Source organism: Oryza sativa, chromosome 2, assembly GCF_034140825.1.
Source record: "Oryza sativa Japonica Group chromosome 2, ASM3414082v1".
Classification (NCBI taxonomy): domain Eukaryota; kingdom Viridiplantae; phylum Streptophyta; class Magnoliopsida; order Poales; family Poaceae; genus Oryza; species Oryza sativa.
In genome coordinates, this window is record NC_089036.1 from 33,289,296 (window position 1) to 33,317,121 (window position 27,826).

Here is a 27,826-nt window from a genome sequence, read left to right on the forward strand (position 1 = left end):
CCTGTGATCCGAGTAAGCCCTTAGAATTTAAATTTGTCCCAAATAACTACTCCCTCCATCATACAGTATAGTAAGCTGAAATTAGTTGGAACACCACCTAGTACAACATATACATGTCCTAGATTTCCAATATGTTAATTTTGACACAATTTTCCGGTTTCCATCCTACCCTTTGTGATTCACAAAAATGAGGGGCATTTCAGACCTTGTCCTAATGCACATTGCACAACACTACTGTAAAGTTTTGCAACACATTGTATAACCAACAGACAAAGAGTTTATTCAAACAGGGACAACTTCATCACACCAATACATGGATATTACACATCACAATTAAGCCCAGACTTATGGGCTGCAAAAGCACAGCACTATGAAGCGTCTCTGAAGTCCTAAACAAGCCATGAAACTTAAGCCAAGGATGAATTGCCTAAGGAGGGACCAGACCACACCATATATGATGATGATTTGCAAGCTGCTCTTCATCTCATCTCATAGCAGGAACCCTCTGCTGTGACCCGTTATGCATGCTGCCGACGCCACCTTGTGCGCTTGCCTGGCCAAAATGGCCGGAGAAGCTACTGAGATGGTGGCCATGGCGGTCGAAGAAGGCGTCGTCTTTCTGTGCCGCAGAAGTTACAGTGAAGGTGGAAGCAGAAGCTGCAGCTCTCTTGATGTTAGCTTGTGAATCCATTGCTTTGAACGGAAATGGAGTTTGATCTCCGATTGCGCCACCACCTAGCCGTAGATGGACTGAACCTGAAGAATTTTGGCTGTCTGTGGTGGTCTTGGTGGAGGTAGTGTGAGACTGTTGCTGCAGCTGGAGCTGCTTGGTATTCAGGAATCGCCCACCAGTGCCCCTAGCCCTCTTCATTGCATGGCGATGCCGAGATTCGTGAAGGTAAGGCTGCACATGGAGATTGTTTACAATATTAAGCCAAGCAGAGTGGTTAACAATATTAAAAGGTTAATGCAAGATGCACAAGGAGATGGCAATGGAAGGTAAAAACATCAATGGATCAGTTGGCAGTGGCAAGAACCTTTCGGGTTTTGACGAGCTTATTCTGGGCCTCTAACTTAGCACGCAGTTGTCTTCTGCGAAGAATTCCATGATATTGTTTGGGATTGACATATATGGGCCCATCATCTGCTATCTCCAGGGAGGGCAAGGGAACTCTTGGCGATGTGCCTCCTCCCACAATTTGAGGATGGAACTGTTTTAAGTACAACTGATTAGGCAAGACCCATGAAAATATAGATAAAAATAAGCTGGATGCCCCAAGAGATGTGTGTGCACATGGTTTGCATAACTACTACATGTTCTCCCTGAATAATATTGATCTAGTGAATAAACTCACGTATATCTAGTACTAGTTCTTAAGAATTATGAACTGCATGTGACTGCATTACTCAAATAGACATTAGTTATGTCTTCTCACTAGTTTAATTTAATGCATCAACCTACACCATTTACAGGTGAGGTTGGCAAAACCTAAAATAATGCTCAAAGGTAATCTTTTTGTGCTATATAAAGAGCTTCAGACATACTACCCTGTTGAGGTTACGTTGATGACTCAATCCATTTTTATGCAAAACCAGGCAGTTTCTTTACGACAAATGGGAAAAGTGACATATTTTAAGCCTCTAGACTAAATCAAATCAGGCTGGACTGATCATAGATAAATAATGGGATCTCCTAAGCAGGACCTGGATGCATGAATTATACCCTTATAATTACATATGTTGATAAAAAAAATGTTACTACTAGTTTGTTAGCTTCCTCTGCAAAAGTTTGAAGACCTTGAGAGAATTGAGAGAGAACTTGTTAGAAGAACATACCACCGAGCGTGAACTGTAGGATGCCCAAACTCCTGAACCAGAATCGTTGTATGGGTATGAAATGCAAGCCTGTGAAATATACAGAAAATAATCAGATGCACGGTTACTTATAAAGAATAGGATGAGCTGACTTTGCCAGATCTAATGTTGGCTCCATTAGCATATCTTACCATTGGCTGGCCGTAATCAATGTTTTGACTTGGCACTACAGAATGATTATTATCAAAAGTCAACGTTGACCTCATAGGACCATCAACAGTTCTCCTGAAGGAGTCACCTGGTGACAGCAGGAAAATGTAGTGTAGGTTGATAAATTACAAAAGGAATCATGAGGAAACACAGGAAGTATCCTGGCATTATCCAAACCAGATAAACAACAAAAGAGAATAACATCCTCAGAAAGTTTAGATTCAGTACTTGTGTAGAATTTAGCAGCCTCGTCGTTTCGCTTATACTTATTATAAGTGAAACGGTTTATTAGTGATTAAAAAATAATTTATGGGTAAAACTTTTATATATGTGTTCTTAGTGATATAAAGGCAAATGCTGTAAAATAAACTAGTATGATGAAAATATACCAAAATCAACTCGAAAATTAAGTTTTCAATTCAAATTATTGCTTATGCTTATAAGCAGGTATCACTCATGCGTAGCAAGCAATGTTTTAAATTTACCTCCACAAATTTATGTCAATATCTTGTCCCTTCTACCTAGTTTTTCAGGAATACATATTTAGTTGCTTCTTGAAGATACTACTATCTGTTTAGTGAATCAGCCAGGACAGGACATGAATCTTGCGTTTATCAACAAGCTTCTTATTTACTACGTTTAGGCAAACAAAACAAAATAAAATTTTCTACTTTCTGAAATGGCCCGACTGCTAGGTACTACAAGTGTTGATGTTGTCCAATTTAAGAAGCACACATGGATACATATTTGTGCATGTTTCAGTGTGGAAATTTGCACATGTGCTTCACCAGGGCTTGAATGTGGTACATTCTGAGTTTAGTGAGTGCTTTGGACTCTCAAAAAGGTCAAGAAAATTCTACTCCCTCCATCCCAAAATATAGCAACCTAGGACTAGTCGCTAAATTTTGGGACGGAGAGAATAGTTAAAATGATCGGTTTCAAAAAAAGAATAGTTAAAATGAATGGTCTAACACAAAAATGTTTGAGGGCAGCATTGTTTCTTTGTAACTAGAGGTTGTACTTATGCTAACATTGAAGAAGATGCTTGCCAAAGAAATAATATTCCTCCAATCTTTCTAATTGATGTCTTAATTGAAACTAATAAACTCATCTAATATGCTAGATAATAAATGCACGTGCCACAAAATGAACTGTTTGTTCAATGTGCCAACTGCCAAGTTCATAATGTCTATCTTGGTGTTTTCCTCGAGTAAGCCTCAGATATGACCCAAGTTTAGCTAATTGGCAGAGCTAAAACACACAAGATTTCATTGATCTGTCATTTTAATTCTTAAAAGTCGGAAAAATACAGTTCCTTTGTCCCATATTTAGCTATGTTTTGTAGACAAAGATCAACAAACCAAAAACTTCCTTCAGAAAAAAAAAAGCAAGACTGTCATGTACTGTATATGAATAGCACTGGGAAAATACAACCGAAGCAAAATATACCAAATAAATCCATACAACACAACCTAAAGATACAACAAATATAAAGAGTATTAACCAGCAGGAAATTATCTATAGGAACACACAGAATAGGTGGACTGAATTTCTATAGTCCGAGTATATCATCACTTCATCAGTCATCAACACATCACTCGTCCTCAAATATGGTCGAGAGAAAGGCAGCACTAGAAATGTTCCCACATCAAGTGATAAACACAAGCTTATATGATGATGATATATGATCTAAATTCCCAAGAACATGCATGACAACAACTGCTGCCATCGAGTCTGACACTGAGACTTGAGAGATCCTCCCTAGAGCCCCAAAGACATCCAATAGTAGCCTTACAAGCCACACACGACTAGTCAACAATCTCCATACTCAATCAATCTTTGTGCCAAAACGACATGCATCCAGTCAAATCCACAAACACTAAGCGTAATAAGCCTCGGCATCAAGAATATGCTCCATTACAATCCTATAAAAGAATCGTTCTTTGACTACGAAAAGTCAAGCATGACAAACTACCCAGGAGATTGGAGATCAAGAACACGCACTCAAACAAACATATGCTCCAAGAAACCAAGATTACCCAGTGGTCTCAGCACTTGCACAAGATCAGCAAACAAACATATGCTCCAAGAAACCAAGATTACCCAGTGGTCTCAGCACTTGCACAAGATCAGGGGTATAGCTACTGCTACATCGTCTAGGAAGGGAGAAGAGAAAGGTTTGGATTATGACCTTTGGAGGCGTAGGAATAAGAAGACGATGAGGGGAGAAGCATGGCTACCACGCGCCTCCTCCCTCGGTGCCTCCGCCGAGCGAAGAAGCTGCTGCTGCTCGCTGCGCCTGCAGCCTCCTCGGCTCCTCCCCGCCGTCGCTTCCGCTGCTGCCCCCCTCGACTGCATCATTCCAACTGGGGGATGTTCTTTAATCCTCCTCCTTGTTCCAAGCGACGCCTACAAAACCATTCTTTATTGCAATTTTGTATGCCTACATCTGGAGCACCGATTATATAACTGCAAGGTGGGGACCATATAGGAGAGAAAACTGAGAAAAAGGAGAAATATAATTTGGTTTTACCAATAGCAAATTTCCCATAGGTTAATCTTGTATGAGCTGATTTTTTTGGTTGGTTTTAATTAAGGAGGGGGACCAATTCGTACATAGAATCTCGATCTATCGATCAAATACATATTGCTGTTCTAGAGGTGCTGTCGATAAAGAGCTAGCATTATCATGACCGAGGGTGGTTTGGTGTTGTGCTGTAACAAATGATTGTTTTGTTCCGAAGAAAGTATCAGACAAACGAATAATGGCGCAACTTGATATGCATGACTGTAGGAGTGACTATAAAAAATATCTTTTTATAGTTAAGTTTACTTTTCTCCTAAACTATAGTATTTATAATACACTTTACTGACATAACATGTGAACATGGTTATGACAACAAATGATAACAGCACTAGAAAAAAAGAAAAACCTTCCGTTCACTATCATCTCGACAAATCTACAAGATAATATATAGTTGATGGAAACTTAAAACGTCATATCTTATCTCACGCCTACTTATCATACTCCTATGGATATCATTATCGTTGTCATTCCAGCCCTTAAAAAACCAGCCTGACCTTTCCCAGAATAAAACCAAAACAATAAGACGCAGATTGGTCCATGTACCCATAGCAAAAACTTATGGTTGCCATGTCACCTCAGGGTAATTAACAATGGAGGAAACACGGTTTTTGGCCAAAATCTTCCAGTTGGCAGCGTCAGGGTATGGCCCACCCTGAGGTCACATGCTCACCGTTGGTTCGGTGTGTGTGGGGAGCAACGGCATCCAATGCGGCTGGTAAGTGTAGGTTGGTTGGGTGCACGTCCGGGGTTGCTATCTATGGCAGGAGTAGTAGCAAAATTAGTTAAAGAAAGTGAAAGAAATTATTCTCTGGACACGCACTGAGGCTCCCACAGGCTTGGCAACTTCTCTTCCTAAGTTTAAGGTATAGTTGACTGATTTAAGGTATAGTTTTATGTCTATCATTGCATGGTGGCTGACTGTGATGAAAACAGGACTAAAGTTTAGGTAGGCTGCTGCCATTATCAAAACACAGGAAATGTTAATTCTCCTAGAAAGAATTTTAAAAACTATTTTGAAAAGGTTCGGTTCCTACAAAAATCAGAAAATGTTCCCTGTATTTAAATGGGGGTTTGAATAGTTGCATATACTACTAGTATTATGCATGATGGGTTGAACATAACAATTGAGTACATGTACGACTGCCACTGCAAAATACAATCGGACCCCAACCAAGTTACCAGCATAAGAGAACAGAAACTACTTAAAAATTGTACGTAAAATCATGAACACCTGCTTTCCGACTCCACAAGTCTCAATTCCTGGAAATAAAGCAGCCAGCATTTCGATTGTTCCGTACTGCATGCATTTTTCAGGTTCTTCAACTTGCATTCCTGCGACCACAAACTAGGAAGGGTCAAACGTAGGCACAAGTACTCACACCATTATAGTTGTAGATCACCCCATAACAAGAATCTTGTACATTCCAAATCACCAATAGCCTACTACTAGTGTGCCCAAGATTTAAGCATCTTTTGAAGCGTCAGGCTCACTGCATGCTTACAGCAAGAGGAGAGTTAACCAAGAAGCCATAGGAAGTTAGAAACCAGAGAAGAGTCTTTACATGATCATTCTTCGCTGCCCATTGGGCACAACTTGATCCCTCTCCTCGTAATGGAAAAGAGAGACCAAATGGTTCAATATAAAACGCCAAATTGGGCGATTCCTGGACCAACACGGAAGGCAAGAAAAGGGAAACTGCATGCTGGAGTATCATACTATCCACTTCCAGGGTTCCATGCGTGCTGGGCTTCCCCAAAGTAGAATTATTCTCCCCAGCACTAGTTGCTATTTCTACTAAAGGTTTTCGTTGCTTTGTTAGACTGTTAGGTCTCATGATACAGCTTAATTATGTCTACCTAAGCTCCCTTGATCTAAGAGATGTTTGCAAAGTACATCAGTGATTCAGTAGCTCAGCAGATATAATAGTAGTGCTAGTACAGGTTTGTCTCACAAAAGAACAGAACAAGCCCAACAAATGGAGTGGTATTAGTACAGACTCTACAGAAAAGCAAGAACCGTAGAAATGTCAAACAATAGGGGGATACTAAGCAGCAACGAATAAAGTAACACCCATCAGGCAACAAAGCTTAACTAGGTATGGTAGTACTATTGAAGTGTCAAGATTCTTCTCAGCAGAGAATCTGAGTTTACAACTTTGCACCTGTAGCGTCCGTCCCGTCGTGGCGCCTAGTGGGAAAACTATCTCTTAAAAATCCTAAATGCGAAAATTGTTTCTTTGTTTGTTGTCCAGTGTCCGTGCCATTCCAGATCTCAAATCCCCAATCCATCGTCGAATCCAAACCCTAACCTCAATCTGTCCCGAATCAAATCTTCTCGAAAAAGTCTATTTTGCCTCCCTCGAGTTCGTGGGCCGATCTCTTCTCCCCGGCCATTTCCTCTCAGCCCATCTCTCCTCTCCCCTCCATCCTTGCCCGCACGTGCGAGGCACGTGCGCCGCTCGAGCCCTGAGCAAGAGAGAGCTCGCTCTCTCTCTTTCTTTCCCCCCTCTCTCTGCTCTCGCTCCCTCTCGATGCCGCTCCCGCCGACGCCGCTCAAATCGCCGTGCCACCCGTTGCTTCCCGCGCGCGCGCCGTGGTGGCCGACCGGCTAGTCGCCGCCGCCATCAGCACCTACCGCGCCTGAGCCCGCGCCTGCCGCGCCATCGTCGCTCCGCCCTGCTTGCACCTCCGCCGTTTGTCGCCAAAGCACCGGGAGAGCCGGTGTGTGCGAAGGACGCGTGAAGGGGACTCCGGGCGCTCGTCTTCTTCCTCTTCCCCGGCCCGAGGCCGGAGAGATCACTCTCGTGCCGTCGGCCTCTCGTCACAGCGCCCGTCTCGTCTCGGTAGAACACCTTCCCGTTCTCCCTCCTCGCTCTTCCTCCTCCCCTCAGACTCGAGCAGTAGCTTGTGTAGTCTCCCCGTAGCTAGCCTGCGCCGCCCTGACCGTTGCCGCCGCTCGCAGTAGGCTCGCCGCCGTCACCGCCGCGCTCGGTAGTAGCCGCCCGTCGCCGGACTTCCTCGGCGATGTTCCGTCCAATCCGAATCGATCTCCCGTCACGCCGTCGCCGATATCCCCCTTTCTCGCCACCGGTTGCCGCCGCCACAATCCGCCGCCGTCGAACCCCCTCAGGTGAATCCGAGCCGTTGGCTCGCTCCCTCTCTTTTCCCCTTGTCATTCCGGTGTACACCCCGTCGCCCTCGTCGTCGCACGGTGTCCCGGAGAAACCGCCGCCGCCCGCCGTCCATTAGCAGCCAGCGCCTTTGTCTTCCTCCCGCCAGCCCGCGTGGCAGCCACGAAGGCGCCACGTCAGAGCTAGCTCGGCCGGACCGGGTCAAGCTGACCCCGGTCAGCCAATCCTTCCGTCCCTGCTCGCGTGCGCGCGGCCCACGGAGAGCCAAGAGGCTGCGCGTGGGCCACCCGCGCGCCGCGTCCACCGCGAGCCACACGCGTGCACCGCACCCACCCCCCAACCCTAGTGTCGCGCCGCATGCACCTCGCTCTTGGTGAGCCGAGCCGCCGACAAGCGGGTCCCACTCGGGACCACGCGAGGTGAGCCCGGACCACCGGCTCTCTCTCCCCTTTCCTCCCGCGCGCCCTAATGGGCCATGCTCTCTCGGGCCGGCCGGCCCATTTAGCGCGGCCGAGTTGCCCATTTCTCTCAAGCCGCGCCCTAGCCGCCCGAGGAAAGTTCAATCTCCCTCCCTCCCTCTTTTCTTTTCCAAAAAGGGGTTTAATTAAATCCTTTTTTCTTTAGACCAAAAATCCAATAATCTTAGAAATTCAATATCTTCTCAACCGTACATCCGTTTGACTCCGTTCAACTTCCAAAAATCCTCAAATCTCGAGATCTATCTAATGGCACGCTTAGAGGTCAATAATAGGGCTTTAATTCCGCCGTTTGTTGAGTCGTCTCGTTCGCGTGTAGCTTCGAAGCCCGAAGACCCGGAGTGCGCGGATTTCGAGGATCAAGCTCAAGATCTCGAGCAAGGCAAGTCACCTTTGATCATCTTGCACCTATAATTTAAATCTAAGTATTTCTTTTCCGCAAATAATGCATGGATAGGATTAACACAAGAAATTTGGCCGCGGCTTGCGAGATAGCCTACCGGCCCTAATCCTAATTGCTGCAATTACCCTCCTTGAATAATTGAACACTTAAACCTCATTTGTCGACTGCTGTACTTCGATGTACGGGCCTTTGGACACGCATGTCGAAGTCCTCCCCTCAAATTTAAAATATCCAACGATCGGTAAAACTTGGGTTTTACAAAAGACTTGGAAAAACCCGACACCTGGTGACGGAGCGTGGGGCTCCTCACCGGGAGACCGCGCAGGCCCCCCTTTGCCGGTTCGGCCGGGGACTCAGGGAGAGATTCTAAGCTCTCTGTATGTGGAAGGCTCGCGAGACAGGAAACACACAAGACACGGGCGATGTATACAGGTTCGGGCCGCTGAGAAGCGTAATACCCTACTCCTGTGTTTTGGGAGATCTGTGTATGAAGGAGCTACAAAGTATCAGCCAGCCTCTCCCTTGTTCTGGGTTTCTAATCTGGAAAAGTCCAGTCTACTCCCTCATCTCAGTGGGCAAGGTCCTCCTTTTATATCTTAAGGGGATACCACATGCACCATTTCTCTCTTTTTTGTGGGGACTTACCCCACCTTTTCATAAACAGACGGAGACTTGTATGGTTGCCGTCCGAATGACCTTTTGATGGGACGGCCCATACCTACCTCCACTTCTGCCGGAAGCAGGCGCGACGTGGAATCGTGGTTGTCTGCTGACGACATGACCGGTATCAGACCAGTCACGTCGGTCATTCTTGTCCACCACGTGTCAGCTTAGCAACCTACATGCTTGCCCTTCTTCACACAACATCTTGCCTGTAATGGTTAGGATGAAGCCTGGCATATATCTGACCAGGACTAACGTGCCATCTCTGGGAGGTAACACGCTAGCTCCAGCTGGGGACGAGCGCCTAGAAGCCCTCGTCCTGACGGGATGGGGCGAGGCGTGCGTCAGATCGCCTGTCGCCACCTAACCCGCGATCTGACCGGTCTGTGACTGGTCACAGACCGGATAAACGAGTGCACTGCACTGCGTTACATACGGCGTGACACGCTCAGCCCAACCGCAATAAATGTGGTTAGGTGAGCCCCACTGTGCTCACCTAACCCATACACGCGGAGCAAAAACCCACGAGGGGTCGGGGCGCCTCGGCCCTCGGGGCCGAGGGGGGTGCGGCCCGACCCCCTCGGGGGGACTAAGAGGAGGGCGAACGCATCACCCTTGGGCCCGACGTCCCTCGGGGGTACCAGGCCACGTGTGCGATTGTGTCTGCCTCAAACCTCTAGTCATGATACTCCTGATCCCATGTCACCGACAGTAGCCCCCGGCGTTATGCCAGGGCAATCGCCCTCTTTAAGGGAAACGGTCGGGCGTGACGCCACTCCTAAGACCTGGTGACAGGTGGGACCGGTCTCCACAATTGGGCAGAAACCCAACGGTCACAAACCACGCACATCGGCAATGGTAACTCGGCTGTCAACAATGAGCGGTGTCTTCAAGACTGCCACATTACTTGAGTAGCACACGAATCTGGACATGGCGATTCGTTTCGTCTGGAGATATGGTAACGTCGCTTCGGTCGGCGAGCGTAATTAACGCGCGCACGATATGATCTATCTCGACTGCCACAACCGCATATCCACCTCATGCGCCGCAAGCGGGCGAATGTGATTAGTGGAAGCGTGGGCGCGAGAAACGAGGGGGCGAAATAGTGGGCGCGAGAAGCGAGGAGCCGGGCACAGCGTTGGCAAGAGTATAAAGGCACTGAGGAAGGGATCTGTTTCCTTCCTTTCGCCATTATTCCCCTTGTCTTCACCGCTTGCGCCCTAACTCCTTCTTTCCTGTGCCCTACCTTCGCCACACGCGCTCGCTCTTAATCTTCTCTTCCTCCGGCGCCATGGCACGGGGTTCCGCTCTGCTCGATGGTAGCGTGCTGCCGCCTTCCCGGATCGTGAGCGAGAGGCAGGCTGGGCTGCCGCGCCGCTTCATGCCGGAATCTGCCACCGGCCGGGAGATAGTCACGCTGGGCGAGGGACGCCCGGCGCCAGACTACCCGGGGCGGTCCGTCTTCTTTCTCCCCTTTGCAATGGCAGGGCTGGTTCCACCATTTTCTTCTTTCTTCATGGATGTTCTGGAGTTCTACGATCTCCAGATGGCGCACCTCACCCCCAACGCGGTGATGACATTGGCCATCTTCGCGCATTTGTGCGAGATGTTCATTGGGGTGCGCCCATCTCTTCGGCTGTTCCGGTGGTTCTTCACCGTGCAGTCGGTGTCGCCGCCATCGGTAGTCGGTGGCTGCTACTTCCAGCCACGGGGGCCGGTGCTGAACCGCTACATCCCCTGCACCCTCCGCAAGAAGTGGGACGACTGGAAGAGCGACTGGTTCTACACTCCCCTCGCCGACGAGGCGCGCCTCCGACTTCCGAGCCAGCCCCCGGCGCAGGCCTCCAGCTGGCGGGCGCCGGTAGATCTGGGGGATGGCTATGACGCCGTCCTCGACCGCCTGGCGGGCCTGCGATCCCAGGGGCTCACAGGGGCCATGGTGTACGGCGACTACCTCCGTCGTCGGATTGCGCCGCTCCAGCGACGCGCTCGGGGCGCCTGGGAGTACACCGGGTCCGAAGACTTCACGAGGACCCACCAGGGAGTGAGATGGGACTGGGCTCCTGAGGACTTCAAGATATTGGTCCAACGGGTGCTGAATCTCAACTCCGTAGAGGCGGCCCTCATTCCCCAAGGAATCCTCCCCCTCTGCAGCGATCCAGACCGCGCCTCCATCCTGACCATTATGATGGCGGTCGGGGCCTCAGAGGAGCGAGCTCCAAAGGGTCACGACGGCGTAGGCGGGAGCCGCAGGGGGGAACAATCTACCCCGAGAGGGGGTCGTGCTTCTGGGTCCCGCGACAGGGGCCCGGGGAGCAGCCGCCCTGCCGACGCCCGGGGGAAGAGGAAGCAGGGAGGAACACCTCCCCCATCTCCTCCCCGAGGGGGCAGGGCGGCGCGTGCCAGCAGCAGGCGCCCGGAGGGGGCCGCGCCAACATCGCAGCCCGAGGGGGAGCGCAAGAAGAAGCGGCCCCGCAAGATGGGGGAGACAGAACCATCTCGGGGAAACCTCATTTCCCCTCCAAAGTGGTCGTTTAACCGACCCCCTCGCAGGTTCGTCTCTCACCCATCGTGGCTGTATTCATTCTCTCGACACGAGTTTTCACTCACCCATCTTGTTCGTCTTCTGGTTTTTTCTTTTGTTTCAGCGAGATCCCGTCGCATCCCTCCCGCCATTCCAAGTCCGGCCAGTCTAAGGCCGAGGATCCGGCGGCCGCAGAGGCCCTCAGGCGGGAATCTGACCGGCGAGAGGCCGCGGATCGCCTACGGGAAGCCGAGGAGGCCGCCCAGGAGGCCGCCCGGGCTCGCCAGGCCGAGGAAACTGCTCGGGAGGAGGCCGCCCGGGCCCGCCAGGCCGGGGAAGCCGCTCGGGAGGAAGTCGGATTTCGCCAGGACGAGGCGATGGCGACTTCCGAGGCAGCTCGCGACGAGGCCGCGGGCGCGTCGCTTGGGCCCACTCCCTCGGGCGACGCTCAGGACCAACCGGGTCCGGGGGACATCCCCGAGTCCGGCACTTCCATTGGCGGCCCGAGCCGCGTGGCATCCTCTCCAAGGCGGCTCTTCCCCACGCCTTCTATCGCCCCACTGAACGCAGAGCCCCTTCTGCAGGCCTTGGCCGCCGCAAACACCACGGTGTTGGATGGGTTAAGTGCCCAGGTGGAGGTCCTGCAGGCAGAGCGGGCGGAGCTCGACGCCGCGTGGGCGCGTGTCGAAGAGGGGCGACGCTCGGTGGAGGCCATGGTGGAGGTGGGCCGTAAGGCTCACCGCCGGCACGTCTCGGAGCTTGAAACCCGTAAGAAGGTGCTGGCGGAGATCGCCAAGGAAGTGGAGGAGGAGCGGGGGGCTGCCCTCATTGCCACCACCGTGATGAACGAGGCGCAGGACACCCTCCGCCTTCAATACGGGAGCTGGGAGGCGGAGCTAAGGAAGAAGCTCGACGCCGCCCAGGGGGTGCTTGACGCTGCCGCTGCCCGAGAACAGCGGGCGGCGGAGACCGAAGCGGCGTCCCGGCAGCGTGAAGAGGCCCTTGAGGCGCGCGCCATGGCGCTGGAAGAGCGCGCCTGCGTCGTGGAGAGGGATCTGGCGGACCGCGAGGCCGCTGTCACCATCCGGGAAGCAACGCTGGCGGCGCACGAGGCTGCCTGCGCCGAAGAAGAGTTCACGCTCCGCCTCCGCGAGGACGTGCTCACCGAGCGGGAGCGAGCTCTCGAGGGGGCCGAGGCCGCGGCGCAACAGCTGGCAGTCAGCCTGTCCCTCCGCGAGGCAGCGCAGGAGGAGCAGGCGCGCCGCAATCTGGAAGGTGCCCGCGCCGAGAGGGCCGTACTGAACCAACGGGCCGCTGAGCTCGAGGCGCGGGCGAAGGAGCTGGACGCGAGGGCGCGCAGCGGCGGGGCGGCCACGGGCGAAAGCGACTTAGCCGCCCGCCTCACAGCTGCCGAACGCACCATCGCCGATCTGCAGGGCGCGCTGGACTCGTCCGCCGGGGAGGTCGAAGCCCTCCGCTTGGCAGGCGAGGTAGGGCCCGGCATGCTTTGGGACGCCGTCTCCCGCCTAGATTGCGCCGGTCGGCAAGTGGGCCTCTGGAGAGGGCGGACCGTAAAGTACGCCGCCAACCAGGGAGGCCTCGTCCAGCGCCTCTCGAAGATGGCCGGGGCTCTCCAACGGCTCCCCGAGGAGCTCGAGAAGACAATTAAGTCATCCTCGAGGGACCTCGCCCAAGGAGCGGTGGAGCTCGTCCTGGCGAGTTACCAGGCCAGGGACCCCAATTTCTCCCCATGGATGGCGCTGGATGAGTTCCCTCCTGGGACCGAGGACCGCGCGCGCGCGCAGGTCCGGGATGCCGCCGACCATATCGTCGACAGCTTCGATGGCTTGGCCCCTCGGCTTGCGTTCGCCCCCAACTCCGACGAGGAGGGCAATGCCGGTGGTGCAGACGACAGTGACGTCGAGGCCGGCGATCCGGGCGCATCGGATTGAGCCCCCAGACCCCCGCCATTCTTCAGTTTTTTCTTCTTTTCTTTCTTCTAAGGCCTTCGGGCCTCTTTTTTGTATAGATCAACTTAATCTGTAATCAAAAATGAAGAAATTTTTGTGTTAATTTCATCTTGCTGTGAGTATGAGATGAGGATGATCTGTGCCGTGGTCCTTTTGTGTCTTAGCTTGAATAAGGGCTCGTGCCCAAGTTCTAGTCCTCAAAAGGCGCGGGTCGGGGCTAGTGCCTGAGGAGATCCACATGTCGAGACTGGCCAGGCCGGGAACGTGGTGACCGAGGGTTATGGGTGACCCGATTGTGGGTTTTTGCCGATTCCCCCCCCCCCCCCCGGAGTTCACCACGCCTCGGGGCACGGCTCGGTTCTGGGCCCCGTTCGGCGATTTTAGCCGACCCGAGCCCCCGAGGGCAGGATTGAGCACGAGTGACCTATTTCAAGTCAAGATTCTTCAAAAGGAAAAAACAGCACAGATACAGCCTTTAGGAAATTGAAACTGCTTTTATTGAAATACAGATGTAAGAGAAAAAAGAATATGCATATGTTGTAGCCCCCGGCCAACCCTGCACGCCCGAGGGGGGTGCGGGGTTGGCCCGAGCCCGAAACCTGACACCCGACCCCCCCCCTCAGGGGTAGAAGCGACGAAGGTGTTCGATGTTCCACGGGTTAGGCAGCTCAGTGCCATCGCCCGTGGCCAGCCGTATGGAGCCCGGCCGGGGGACGCCGACCACTCGATACGGACCCTCCCACATTGGTGAAAGCTTGCTCAATCCAGCACGCGTTTGGACGCGGCGTAGGACGAGGTCGTCGACGCAGAGTGATCGGGCCCGGACGTGGCGCTGATGGTAGCGCCGCAGGCTCTGCTGGTAGCGCGCGGCTCGGAGGGCCGCGCGCCGCCTTCGCTCTTCCAAGTAGTCGAGGTCATCTCTGCGAAGCTGATTTTGATCAGCCTCGCAATACATGGTAGCCCGAGGAGACCTCAGGGTGAGCTCGGATGGGAGAACCGCTTCCGCGCCGTAGACGAGGAAGAAAGGCGTTTCCCCGGTTGCTCGGCTTGGTGTAGTTCGGTTTGCCCAGAGCACCGCTGGCAACTCCTCGATCCATGAATCGCCGTGCTTCTTGAGTATGTTGAAGGTCTTGGTTTTAAGGCCTTTGAGGATTTCCGCATTGGCGCGCTCCACTTGGCCATTGCTTTTGGGGTGGGCAGGTGAGGCGAAGCAGAGCTTGATGCCCATGTCTTCGCAGTAGTCGCCGAAGAGTTCACTAGTGAATTGGGTGCCATTATCCGTAATAATACGGTTAGGCACTCCAAACCGGGCCGTGATGCCCTTAATAAATTTAAGTGCGGAGTGCTTATCGATCTTGACGACCGGATAAGCCTCGGGCCACTTAGTGAACCTGTCGATCGCGACATACAGATACTCAAACCCGCCCGGGGCCCGCCTAAACGGTCCCAGGATATCGAGTCCCCATACAGCAAATGGCCACGAAAGTGGTATGGTCTGCAGGGCCTGGGCCGGCTGATGGATTTGCTTGGCGTGGAATTGACACGCTCTACATCGCCGGACCAGGTCGACCGCGTCATTAAGAGCTGTCGGCCAATAGAAACCCTGGCGAAAAGCTTTACCAACCAAGGTGCGCGAGGCGGAGTGGGCTCCGCATTCGCCTTCATGGATATCGGCAAGAAGCACAACACCTTGTTCCCGAGGAATGCACTTCAGGAGGATTCCATTAGCCACGCGCCGATAGAGGGTCCCTTCTACCAGCACGTAGCGTTTGGAGATGCGATGGACGCGTTCACTCCCTTCGCGGTCCTCGGGTAGAGTCTTATCTGTGAGATATGCTTGGATCTCGGCGATCCAAGCAATCAATCTAAGGGAGTTGGGAGCACTCCCCTCGGGTCCCGAGGCCTGGACCCCTACCTGGCGCGCCAGATGACGGAGCGTGGGGCTCCTCACCGGGAGACCGCGCAGGCCCCCCTTTGCCGGTTCGGCCGGGGACTCATGGAGAGATTCTAAGCTCTCTGTATGTGGAAGGCTCGCGAGACAGGAAACACACAAGACACGGGCGATGTATACAGGTTCGGGCCGCTGAGAAGCGTAATACCCTACTCCTGTGTTTTGGGAGATCTGTGTATGAAGGAGCTACAAAGTATCAGCCAGCCTCTCCCTTGTTCTGGGTTTCTAATCTGGAAAAGTCCAGTCTACTCCCTCATCTCAGTGGGCAAGGTCCTCCTTTTATATCTTAAGGAGATACCACATGCACCATTTCTCTCTTTTTTGTGGGGACTTACCCCACCTTTTCATAAACAGACGGAGACTTGTATGGTTGCCGTCCGAATGACCTTCTGATGGGACGGCCCATACCTACCTCCACTTCCGCCGGAAGCAGGCGCGACGTGGAATCGTGGCTGTCTGCTGACGACATGACCGGTATCAGACCAGTCACGTCGGTCATTCTTGTCCACCACGTGTCAGCTTAGCAACCTACATGCTCGTCCTTCTTCACACAACATCTTGCCTGTAATGGTTAGGATGAAGCCTGGCATATATCTGACCAGGACTAACGTGCCATCTCTGGGAGGTAACACGCTAGCTCCAGCTGGGGACGAGCGCCTAGAAGCCCTCGTCCTGACGGGATGGGGCGAGGTGTGCGTCAGATCGCCTGTCGCCACCTAACCCGCGATCTGACCGGTCTGTGACTGGTCATAGACCGGATAAACGAGTGCACTGCACTGCGTTACATACGGCGTGACACGCTCAGCCCAACCGCAATAAATGTGGTTAGGTGAGCCCCACTGTGCTCACCTAACCCATACACGCGGAGCAAAAACCCACGAGGGGTCGGGGCGCCTCGGCCCTCGGGGCGGAGGGGGGTGCGGCCCGACCCCCTCGGGGGGACTAAGAGGAGGGCGAACGCATCACCCTCGGGCCCGACGTCCCTCGGGGGTACCAGGCCACGTGTGCGATTGTGTCTGCCTCAAACCTCTAGTCATGATACTCCTGATCCCATGTCACCGACACCTGGGTCGGTGCTTACGAACTAAATGAATTTCCAAAAATCGCAGACCGGGGGACGTGCCGGGAGCACGGTTTCCCGCTCTTGCACTTAAGGACCTATTCCTTTGGAATTTCATCCGAACATATAACAAGTACGACCACATGGGTGAAATGGGACACCCCTGGCTGAGTAATTAGCTAATCAGGGGAGCCTTGATGCCGAGAGACAAGTGGATTTGCCAGGGTGGTGTCGGGGAGGACCCCTGGGCTTCCTGGCACAGTATGGTCTGGGACCTAACCTGTTGTTGGTCTGGGACCCCTCTCGTCGGCATATGGTAAACCTGTGTCGGCTCTCGAAATGCCTTGTCATGAAAGCCTCAAGGACACCAGACGTGGCTGTTCTGCACGGGCTGGGTGATCCGGGTTAGTAATGTCGTGTGGGTAAAGTGTGCCCCCTCTGCAGAGGTTATTAAACTGTTCGAACAGCCGTGCCCACGGTCATGGGTGGATGTAAGGTGATTCCTTAGCGTAGTTTTGTTTGACTACTACTTTGTGAAATTGCTGTTGTGGGTTTGGGTTCGATGTTTGGAACATCTGTGGCTGACGGGATCAGCTAGGCCCGGGTGGCCGTTTGAAAGTTGTGGTCGGGTGCCAATCTTGAATCAATCAAAGACTGATACAATGCACATACTCAGACCGAACGAGATGCACTGTCTCATCCACTCCGACCGGACAAGATGCACTGTCTCATCCGTGTCGTTTGAGAAGCACTCACTTAGTTGTTTTAAAAAAAGGAGTTTAACTAAAATCAATTGTAAAAACAACAACCTTTCCTTTGAAGCCTTCATTAAACACATAATTCCCATGACTTGCTGAGTACTCCTGTACTCACCCTTGCTCTATATAAATAACCCCCCCTAGTTGCTGAAGAAGATGAGATGGATCCCGCTGACGAGGAGTTCTTCCAGGAGCAAGTCGGCTATGATGAGTTTTAGGGTTTCGATCTAGTTCCCAAGTCGCGCCTGTGATGAATGGTCCAAGTCTTGGCTTCCGCTTTCCTATTTTGTAATGCAGTTGTGAGCTCGGGGTCTGTCTGCAGCCCATCATGACTGTAATCCTACTCTATAATAAAGAGACCTCTGTTGCTGTGGTATTCAGTTTTCCTGTGATACCAGCACTATTTCCTGGGACTGGTATCGGTTAACAGGTTAATTTGGAGCGTCACGGGCTAGTTCCGTTCGGGGCTAGTTCGGGGCGTGATAAAAGATGGTATCAGAGCACAGGCTTGGCCCTTGGACGAAACCCGACGTTTAGGACGACCCTAAGGATATTAAGTTCAAAAACTACTTGTGAAAAGCTAAGCCTTCTTTTTGCTTTCTTTATTTTCAGTAGTTTGTTGCTAAAATGGTTACTGATCTTTTCTCCCTCTTTCAAAATTGTAGATGGCAGTGAACGCCAGCTTCAGTTCCCATGGTTTTGGTGAGGGTCACCACGTCGCTCAGCTTCGTGACCTCGCCCGCTTCCTTGGCTTCTCGTGTCCCGAGTACACGGGGTACTCCGTGGACCGTGTTCCCCCTCGTTGTGAGCTTTCGGTATACCTTTACCCTTGTGGAGGTATACACGGGGCTGGCCTTCGCCCACACCACTTCACTATGGCCAGGCCCACTCTCCAGATCGCGTACCAGGACCTCTCCTGGACTGCACTTCGTCGCTTGGCCCACGACTACAGCCACCGCCTCGGGGGCTCTGCCTTCCGGCAGCTCCCACGCCTTCCTTCTGGCCGCACTGACACCAGGTACCCTTGCCCGTACAACGAGTCTCAGCCTGTGCTGACTCGCATGGTTGAGCTTTCTAAGGCTCAGGCCACCCAGCACGACCTTCTCCTTGAGGCTTACCACTCCCTTGCACGCCGCTACGCTGCACTCGAGACCCGCCTGGCCGAGGACGGTGTCACCTCAGTTGACACTACCTCTTGGGACTTTGGCCGCCTCTGCCACGCCAGCCACCTGTCTTCCCACAGCTCCCGCGGCTCTGCTCGCACTCCCAGTGGCCCGCACTCCCCCGGCTCGCGTGCGCCGTACTCACCAGTGTACTCTCCCTACCCACACCCAGTTAGCCCCTTCTACACCCCCGGACACACTCTAGTTGCTTCCTCCTGCCGTGGCCCACGCTTCATCCGCACTGCGCGGAAGCGTGTTGTTGGCTCTTCCACAGTGTTCCGCTTCGACTACCCAACTCCCCCTCCGCCAGCGGCCCGTGCTGTTGCCGGCCCTCGACAGGTTCCGCCGGTCCCTTCGCGTGCGCCGATCTACGTTTCTTCGACTGAGGAACTGACCACAGGAGGCAGCCAGGCAGGCGAGGAGTAGAGGAGGCAGTCTTCAGCAGTTGTCCGTGTGTTAGGCCCTTTTGTTCCGCCGCCAACTCTTTCGGAGTCGTGGCGAGGTAGTGCGTCCGTGTGTTTGATGTGGGTGTTGTTTGGTAGTCTGGTTCTCCTAGGTGGTGTGCGTACAGTCAAGCTCGGCGTAGCTCTGTGACTTGTCCACATCCGTTGTATCAGGTGTCTTTATGATTTGAGAAAACCAGTTTATGCCTAGTGTGTGCTATCTGAGCTGTTATTTATTTTGCTCCTTGTCTTCATTAAGTGCTTGTCCGATTCTCACCCCGCCCTTTTTCAGGGAGTTTAGATGGCTAGCCGTCCTCGCCGCGCTACCCGTGCACCGAACCGTTTTGGTTTTGAAGAAGGCAGAGTTGAGCCAGAGGCAGATCACGAGTCGGCTGATGAGCAGTCTCACCACACTAACCGTTCGCACCACACAGCATCCCGCGATGCCGAGGTTGAGCAGTCCCATGGTTCTCACCGCTCTCACCACACTGTTAATCGCGACCCTGTTGGAGGATGCATGCCTTCCCCACCCCATGTTGAAAACAACATGCAGCACTTGATGGCATAGCCACAGCCACAGATCTTGCAGGGATTAGCCACAGCCATAGCCGGCTTTCAGCATAATGCACATGGAAATGGCCATCCCCACATGGGTAACAACAGATCCAAGCTGACGGACTTTCTGAGGTCTCGTCCGCTCGAGTTCTCTCAGACCGTCGTGCCTGTTGAGGCTGATGATTGGCTGAAGGATGTTGAAAGGAAGCTCAACTTGGTACAATGTACTCCTTTCGAGAAGACACTCTACGCCTCTCACCAGCTAAGAGGACCTGCCGCTGATTGGTGGGAAAACTACTGCAATGCTCATCCTGACCCCACTAACATTGCTTGGGATGAGTTTGCTACGGCTTTTCGTGCAACTCACGTGCCTGAAAGCACCATTGATATGAAGAAGGAGGAATTTAACAGGCTTAAGCAAGGCAATAATAGTGTCAATTAGTACCTGAGTCAGTTCAACAAGTTGGCTCGGTATGCCCCTGAGGAAGTGGACACCGATAAGAAGAAGATCAGGAAGTTCTTAAAGGGAATTGCAGTTGGGATGAGACTTCAGTTGCTTGCTCATAATTTCCCCACTTTCCATGACATGATCAACAAGTCTCTTCTGTTTGAAGATGCTAGAAAAGAAGCTACCGAGGAATACAAGAAACGCAAGTCTAATCATCAGGGGAATTCCTCCCGAGGTGCACCTCGCCCTCGCTTTGGACAACCCATGCAATATCACCAGTCAGTCACTCATGCTAACCGCCAGCCAAGCTATGCACCTCGTCCTCAGACTAACCGCCTGGCGCCTCAGCCGCAGCAGCGTGCCCCTAGCAGTAATACTGCACCGAATAGTGTGTCCTCCTTCAAGGCACCATCAGGAATGGCGTCTGTTCAGTGTTTCTGATGCAACCAGATGAGACACTATGCCAGGCAATGCCCACAGGATCCTGCCAACTCCAACTCAGGACGTTCTAATGGCAGCACCGCCAGGACTCCTACTCCCGCACCAGCTCCGTCTCGTCCTAGTTCTCAGGCTAGTGGACAGGGATCTCATGTTTCCAACAACTTCGGTCGAGGCCGGGTGAACCACATTCAAGCTGAAACCGCTCAGGATGCTCCAGATGTTGTGATGGGTATGTTCTCTATCAACTCCGTACCCGCAATCGTCCTATTTGATTCAGGAGCTTCCCATACTTTCATATCGCAAGCTTTTGTAAAAAGAAATGGTTGGAAAACCCAAAAATTGCAAGTTCCAATGATAGTGCATTCCCCTGGAAGGGATATAGGGGCAACTAAAATATGCCCCGAAGTTAACATTAGAATTGAGGGAATTGATTTCCTAGCCAAACCAATAATCCTAGACTCGCAAAGTTTGGACATCATCCTAGGGATGGATTGGTTGGCTAAGCACAAAGGACAGATAGATTGTGCCGAAAGGTCCATCACCTTGCAAGGACCTGGAGGAAAGCAAGTTCGCTTTACCCCTAACACCCTTACCGCAAGTCGGTCTATCCTAACCAGTTTGCAAGCCATTCCCTTGGAATAAGTGCCCATAGTCTGTGGATATCCCGACGTATTTCCAGAAGAGTTAACGGGTATGCCACCAGACCGAGAGATTGAGTTCGCCATAGAACTGGCACTAGGCACCGCACCAATTGCAAAAAGACCCTACCGAATGGCAGTTAATGAGTTAGCAGAAGTCAAAAAGCAGATCGAAGAATTGGAGAGTAAAGGTTATGTGCGACCTAGCTCATCCCCTTGGGGAGCCCCAGTGCTTCTGGTTAAGAAAAAGGATGGCTCTGAGAGAATGGTAATTGACTATAGAGCCCTGAATGAAGTAACTATAAAAAACAAGTACTCGTTGCCTCGGATTGACGATCTGTTCGATGAAATTGAAGGAGCGAAAGTTTTCTAAAAGATTGACCTCAGGTCAGGTTACCATCAGCTTAAAATCAGATCTGAGAATATCCCAAAAACCGCTTTTTCAATGCGGTATGGTCTGTATGAGTTCACGGTGATGTCCTTCGGACTCACCAATGCTCCGGCCTTCTTCATGAACCTGATAAACAAGATCTTCATGGAGTACTTGGACAAGTTTGTCGTGGTATTCATTGATGACATCTTGATATACTCGAGGAATGCGGAAGAACATGCTGAACACCTGAGGCTGATAATGGAAAAGCTAAGAGAACATCAATTGTTGGCCAATTTCTCGAAGTGCAAATTCTGGTTGGACCGAGTAGCATTTCTTGGCACGTGATCTCCTCTAACGGTGTCGAAGTAGATCCCAGGAAGGTTGAAGCTGTACTTGCTTGGAATTCCCCCAAGAATGTGTCAGAAATCCGCAGTTTCCTTGGCCTAGCTGGATATTATCGAAGATTCATCGAAGGTTTCTCTAAGTTAGCCAGACCTATGACCGAGTTGCTAAAGAAAGAAAAGAAGTTTGAATGGTCAGCAGCCTGTGAAGACAGTTTTCAAGAAATGAAGAAAAGATTGACCACTGCCCCAGTTCTCACCCTGCCAGATATACGAAAAGACTTTGAAATCTTCTGTGATGCGTCAAGGCAAGGCTTGGGATATCTTAATGCAAGATCGTAAGGTCGTGGCCTATGCGTCTAGGCAGCTTAGACCTCATGAAGTCAACTATCCCACCCATGATCTTGAATTAGCAGCCGTGATCCATGCCCTTAAGATCTGGCGGCACTACTTGATCGGGTACAAGTGTGAAGTGTATACCGATCACAAGAGTCTTAAATACATCTTCACTCAGACAGAGCTAAATATGAGGCAAAGAAGGTGGTTGGAACTAATCAAGGATTATGATCTTGGGATCCATTACCATCCCGGTAAAGCCAATGTGGTCGCTGATGCACTGAGTCGCAAGACCTACTGCAATGCAGTTAAAGTATGGCCAGACCAAGATCGTCTGTGCAGAGAATTAGAAAAGTTAAGGCTGATAGTGGTACAGTCGGCCATCCCTGCTAGCCTGACAGTGCAACCTACATTGGAATCGCAAATCCGGGAAGCTCAGAAAGATGATAAAGGTATAAAAGAGTTAATAGAAAGAATACACGAGAAGAAATACACCGGTTTCTCCATAGATGACCAAGGCACAGTGTGGTGCGGATCTCGCATCTGCGTACCAGCCAAGAAAGAATTAAAAGATATCATTTTAAAAGAAGCCCATGAGTCTGCCTACTCCATTCATCTAGGAAGTACAAAGATGTACCAGGACATTAAGGGATATTTCTGGTGGGCTGGAATGAAGCGAGATGTCGCGGAATATGTGGCTCTCTATGACATTTGCCAAAGAGTTAAAGCAGAGCACCAGAGACCAGCTGGTCTGCTGCAACCCCTACCAATTTCCGAATGCAAGTGGGAAGAAATTGGGATGGACTTCATCACCGGTTTACCAAGAACCCCTAGCGGGTATGACTCCATCTAGGTAATTGTGGACCAATTCACAAAATCGGCTCACTTCGTGCCTGTGAAAACTACCTTTGATGGAAAGAAACTGGCAGAGCTCTACATGACCCACGTGGTATGTCGATTTGGCTGTCCGAAAAAGATCGTGTCAGACCGAGGTACTCAGTTCACCTCAAGGTTCTGGAAGCAGTTGCATGAGGCTCTCGGGACCAATTTGAACTTCAGCACGGCTTACCATCCGCAGACCGATGGTTAGACGGAAAGAGTAAATCAGATCTTAGAGGACATGCTTCGTGCTTGTGCCCTAGATTTTGAAGGCACATGGGATCGTTGCCTGCCGTATGCCGAGTTCTCATACAACAACAGTTATCAGGCCAGCATTCAGATGTCGCCGAATGAGGCAATGTTCGGAAGAAAGTGCCGCACTCCCTTGTGCTGGAATGAGGTTGGCGAAGCGCTGGTGTTCGGTCCTGCATACTCAAGGCAGCAGAAGAACAAGTTAAGCTGATCCGAGAACGTTTAAAGACAGCTCAGAACCGTCAGAAGAATTATGCTGACAATCGGAGGCGTGATCTTGAGTTCGAAAAAGGAGATCATGTGTACCTACGGGTATCACCCCTCCACGGTATGAAGAGGTTTGGGATGTCCGGCAAGTTAGCACCCCGCTACATTGGTCCCTACCACATAACAGCCAGACGTGGCGAAGTGGCTTATCAGCTTGAGCTACCTGAAGGTCTCGCAGATGTGCACAACGTGTTCCATGTATCCCAGTTGAAGAAATGTCTTCGAGTTCCAGAAGAACAAGTTCCCCTGGGCAACATCGAGCTAGAAAACAACCTGACCTACAAGGAAAGACCGATCAAGGTTCTTCAAGAGGCAAAGCGTCAGACTCGAAGAAAGACCATCAAGTTCTACAAGGTCCAATGGAGCAACCATTCTAAAGATAAGGCAACCTGGGAACGAGAAGATCATCTCCGCGCCGAGTTTCCGGAGCTGCTCCCTTAGGTGCTGAATCTCGGGGTCGAGATTCTTGTTAGGGGGATTGGTCTCTAGCGCCCGTTCCGTCGTGGCACCTAGTGGGAAAACTATCTCTTAAAAATCATAAATGCGAAAAATGTTTCTTTGTTTGTTGTCCAGTGTCCGTGCCATTCCAGATCTCAAATCCCCAATCCATCGTCGAATCCAAACCCTAACCTCAATCTGTCCCGAATCAAATCTTCTCGAAAAAGTCTATTTTGCCTCCCTCGAGTTCGTGGGCCGATCTCTTCTCCCCGGCCATTTCCTCTCAGCCCATCTCTCCTCTCCCCTCCATCCTTGCCCGCACGTGCGAGGCACGTGCGCCGCTCGGGCGCTGAGCAAGAGAGCTCGCTCTCTCTCTTTCTTTCCCCCTCTCTCTCTCTCTGCTCTCGCTCCCTCTCGATGCCGCTCCCGCCGACGCCGCTCAAATCGCCGCGCCACCCGTTGCTTCCCGCGCGCGCGCGCCGTGCTGGCCGACCGGCCAGTCGCCGCCGCCGTCAGCGCCTGCCACACCATCGTCGCTCTGCCCTGCTTGCACCTCCGCCATTCGTCGCCAAAGCACCAGGAGAGCAGGTGCATGCGAAGGACGCGTGAAGGGGACTCCGGGCACTCATCTTCTTCCTCTTCCCCGGCCCGAGGCCGGAGAGATCACTCTCGTGCCGTCGGCCTCTCGTCACAGTGCCCGTCTCGTCTCGGGAGCACGGTTTCCCGCTCTTGCACTTAAGGACCTATTCCTTTGGAATTTCATCCGAACATATAACAAGTACGACCACATGGGTGGAATGGGACACCCCTGGCTGAGTAATTAGCTAATCAGGGGAGCCTTGATGCCGGGAGACAAGTGGATTTGCCAGGGTGGTGTTGGGGAGGACCCCTGGGCTTCCTGGCATAGTATGGTCTGGGACCTAACCTGTTGTTGGTCTGGGACCCCTCTCGTTGGCATATGGTAAACCTGTGTCGGCTCTCGAAATGCCTTGTCATGAAAGCCTCAAGGACACCAGACGTGGCTGTTCTGCACAGGCTGGGTGATCCGTGTTAGTAATGTCGTGTGGGTAAAGTGTGCCCCCTCTGCAGAGGTTATTAAACTGTTCGAACAGCCGTGCCCACGGTCATGAGCGGATGTAAGGTGATTCCTTAGCGTAGTTTTGTTTGACTACTACTTTGTGAAATTGCTATTGTTGATTTGGGTTCGATGTTTGGAACATCTGTGGTTGACGGGATCAGCTAGGCCCGGGTGGCCGTTTGAAAGTTGTGGCCGGGTGCCAATCTTGAATCAATCAAAGACTGATACAATGCACATACTCCGACCGGACGAGATGCATTGTCTCATCCGTGTCGTTTGAGAAGCACTCACTTAGTTGTTTTTTTAAAAAAAAGGAGTTTAACTAAAATCAATTGTAAAAACAACAGCCTTTCCTTTGAAGCCTTCATTAAACACATAATTCCCATGACTTGCTGAGTACTCCTGTACTCACTATTGCTCTATATAAATAATCCCCCCCAGTTGCTGAAGAAGATGAGATGGATCCCGCTGACGAGGAGTTCTTCCAGGAGCAAGTCGGCTATGATGAGTTTTAGGATTTCGATCTAGTTCCCAAGTCGCGCCTGTGATGAATGGTCCAAGTCTTGGCTTCCGCTTTCCTCTTTTGTAATGCAGTTGTGAGCTTGGGATCTGTCCGCAGCCCAACATGACTGTAATCCTACTCTATAATAAAGAGACCTTTGTTGCTATGGTATTCAGTTTTCCTGTGATACCAGCACTATTTCCTAGGACTGGTATCGGTTAACAGGTTAATTTGGAGCGTCACGGGCTGGTTCTGTTCGGGGCTAGTTCGGGGCGTGACAGCACCTATGAATACAAGGTCTAGATACTCCTTAATTTCTTGTTTCCAAAAAGTTCAACAAATCACAGCAGATCCAAAGCAGTGAATGCTATACTTCTTAGGGAAGTAATACTAAGAATAACACTGATGGATTCTTTTCATCTTATTGATAAAGTTAGCATGGTTAATTGATAATGTAAAACTGATAACACCATATGCTGCTCCAATTGAAACCACTCAAAGAATATAACAAGCAAGACACTACCAGCAAAAATGTAGTAAAAAAACTATTACCTCAAAGGTTATTTGAAGTTTTTCTGGACGTGTGTCAAATCCAAACTCCAAAGAACATTAGCCCATACAAGAAAGTAACCAGCTCACAACCCAGCAATGGTCATATGCCGGAGACATATTGCTAAAAAAACCTGAAACAAGTGCAGCTGGAATAACAGCTAACCAACATGTCATATAACTTATCAGGTTTCATTACGAGGACAAAAAGTACAGCAAATTCAAGGTGAGCAGAAGTGAGACCAATGCTCCAAAAGTATCACCTGTCCCAGATTTAGTTCAACCAAACCGGAACTGATAAGACACCATGATTCAAGCTTGATGTGCAGTTATCCAGCATACCGGATTAAATGAACTTGTTTCTGAAGAATGACAGATTCAATAGCTTGTTCAAACCCCTAGCTCTCAGCTCAACTTACTCATTCACTAGATAGCAAGCTGCAAAAGCACAAACCCACAGCCAAACAAATAAGTACATGGACATAATATAACCGAGTTTTTGTCATTTTCGTTTGCTATATGTAATTAAGGAGCTGAAGTTGAAAGAGTTCTGTTTTATAGACAAAGATGATCGCTGTGAATCAGTTGAAACATTATTCTCTTCAAAAACATCAATTAATTTGTTCCTAAAATTTCCATTCGCACTGCTCAACCCACTTATTGCCCTTCTCATGAAGTCAGGATCTCTCCACTGACGCTTTCAGAAGCATACTCAACATCTCACAACAACAACAACAAAATAAAATCTAATGGAACTTGATAACAGAATGACAGTGTTTCATCAGATTGCAAGACAAAAGGCTTGTTCTCATACAACAAGTTGAAATGCAAAACATGTCCTTTTCTACATCCAAACAGTACGTGCCAATTTATCATCAAGAGTTCAGAACAGTTAACAAAAAATCTGTGAGAATCGAAAAGCACTAATGTTGTTTCTCCTCCAGAATCAGATTGTTAGCAGGGAAAATGCACCTTACCATAAGCTTCTTCTAGCCCAAAGTGGATTGATCCGAAGCGCCCAAAACCAGGAAAGAGACACACGAGGAATTTTTATGGGACATTAGGAGGCAACTCCTGATACAAAAGAAGATTAGGTCTTAGTGCAGAGATCAACAAGAACAAGTTGGCAGTTTACAGCAGCAAACAGGTAGCCAGGTACGGTGTCCAGGCTCCAACCCACCTCCTCGTGACGCTCCATGGTGGGGTTGAGGAGGAGACGGCCGCGGAGACCTGAGAGGGAGGCCAATATTGGAACGAGACCGCGAGAGGGAGGCAGCGCGGGGAGGAGGCGGCGGCGGCGGCGGCCCAGCTGTACTGTGGAGGAGGTCGGCGAGGAGATCGAGGCGGCATTGGCTTTGGGGACGAGGAGCGGAGGAGGGGCACACGCCGGAGAAGGAGGCGGCGAGGCGAGGAGACCTCCGGCGAGCGGCGCGGGCTCTCGCCCACCGTTGATGCTACATCCAATGGTAGAAGTCGCTCCCGGTCCGACGAACTGATGGTAGCAAATTTTGCAGAACAGCCCTTGATAGAATGATAGCGGTAAAAACTTTTGCAAGATTGGGATTTGGTTTGGTT

General features: G+C 51.1%; 1 protein-coding gene and 1 long non-coding RNA gene across 2 annotated transcripts; both read right to left on the minus strand.

Annotated features, from left to right (window-relative positions):
• Positions 1–232: 232 nt before the first annotated feature.
• LOC9270863 (nuclear transcription factor Y subunit A-4) lies at positions 233–4,379 on the minus strand. The gene is made up of 5 exons (XM_015767946.3): positions 4,217–4,379; positions 2,007–2,113; positions 1,837–1,905; positions 1,038–1,211; positions 233–904 (listed from the first exon to the last, which is right to left on the minus strand). Exons 1-5 carry the CDS (start codon positions 4,257–4,259, stop codon positions 485–487), a joined length of 813 nt encoding a protein of 270 aa, XP_015623432.1. The 5' UTR covers positions 4,260–4,379; the 3' UTR covers positions 233–484.
• Positions 4,380–5,639: 1,260 nt separating this feature from the next.
• On the minus strand, positions 5,640–27,701 carry LOC136355481 (uncharacterized). Its single transcript, XR_010739758.1, has 5 exons — positions 27,432–27,701; positions 27,229–27,325; positions 26,515–26,689; positions 26,255–26,385; positions 5,640–5,944 (listed from the first exon to the last, which is right to left on the minus strand). It is a non-coding gene; the product is annotated as an uncharacterized lncRNA (long non-coding RNA).
• Positions 27,702–27,826: the final 125 nt, after the last annotated feature.

Coding starts and splice junctions, on each gene's coding strand:
- LOC9270863 (XM_015767946.3), bottom strand. CDS start 4,259: ATGCTTCTCCCCTCATCGTCTTCTTATTCCTACGCCTCCAAAG. Junction 2,114..4,216: donor TTATTCCTACGCCTCCAAAG/GTCATAATCCAA, acceptor TGCTGTCACCAG/GTGACTCCTTCAGGAGAACT. Junction 905..1,037: donor AGCTCGTCAAAACCCGAAAG/GTTCTTGCCACT, acceptor CTCCATGTGCAG/CCTTACCTTCACGAATCTCG.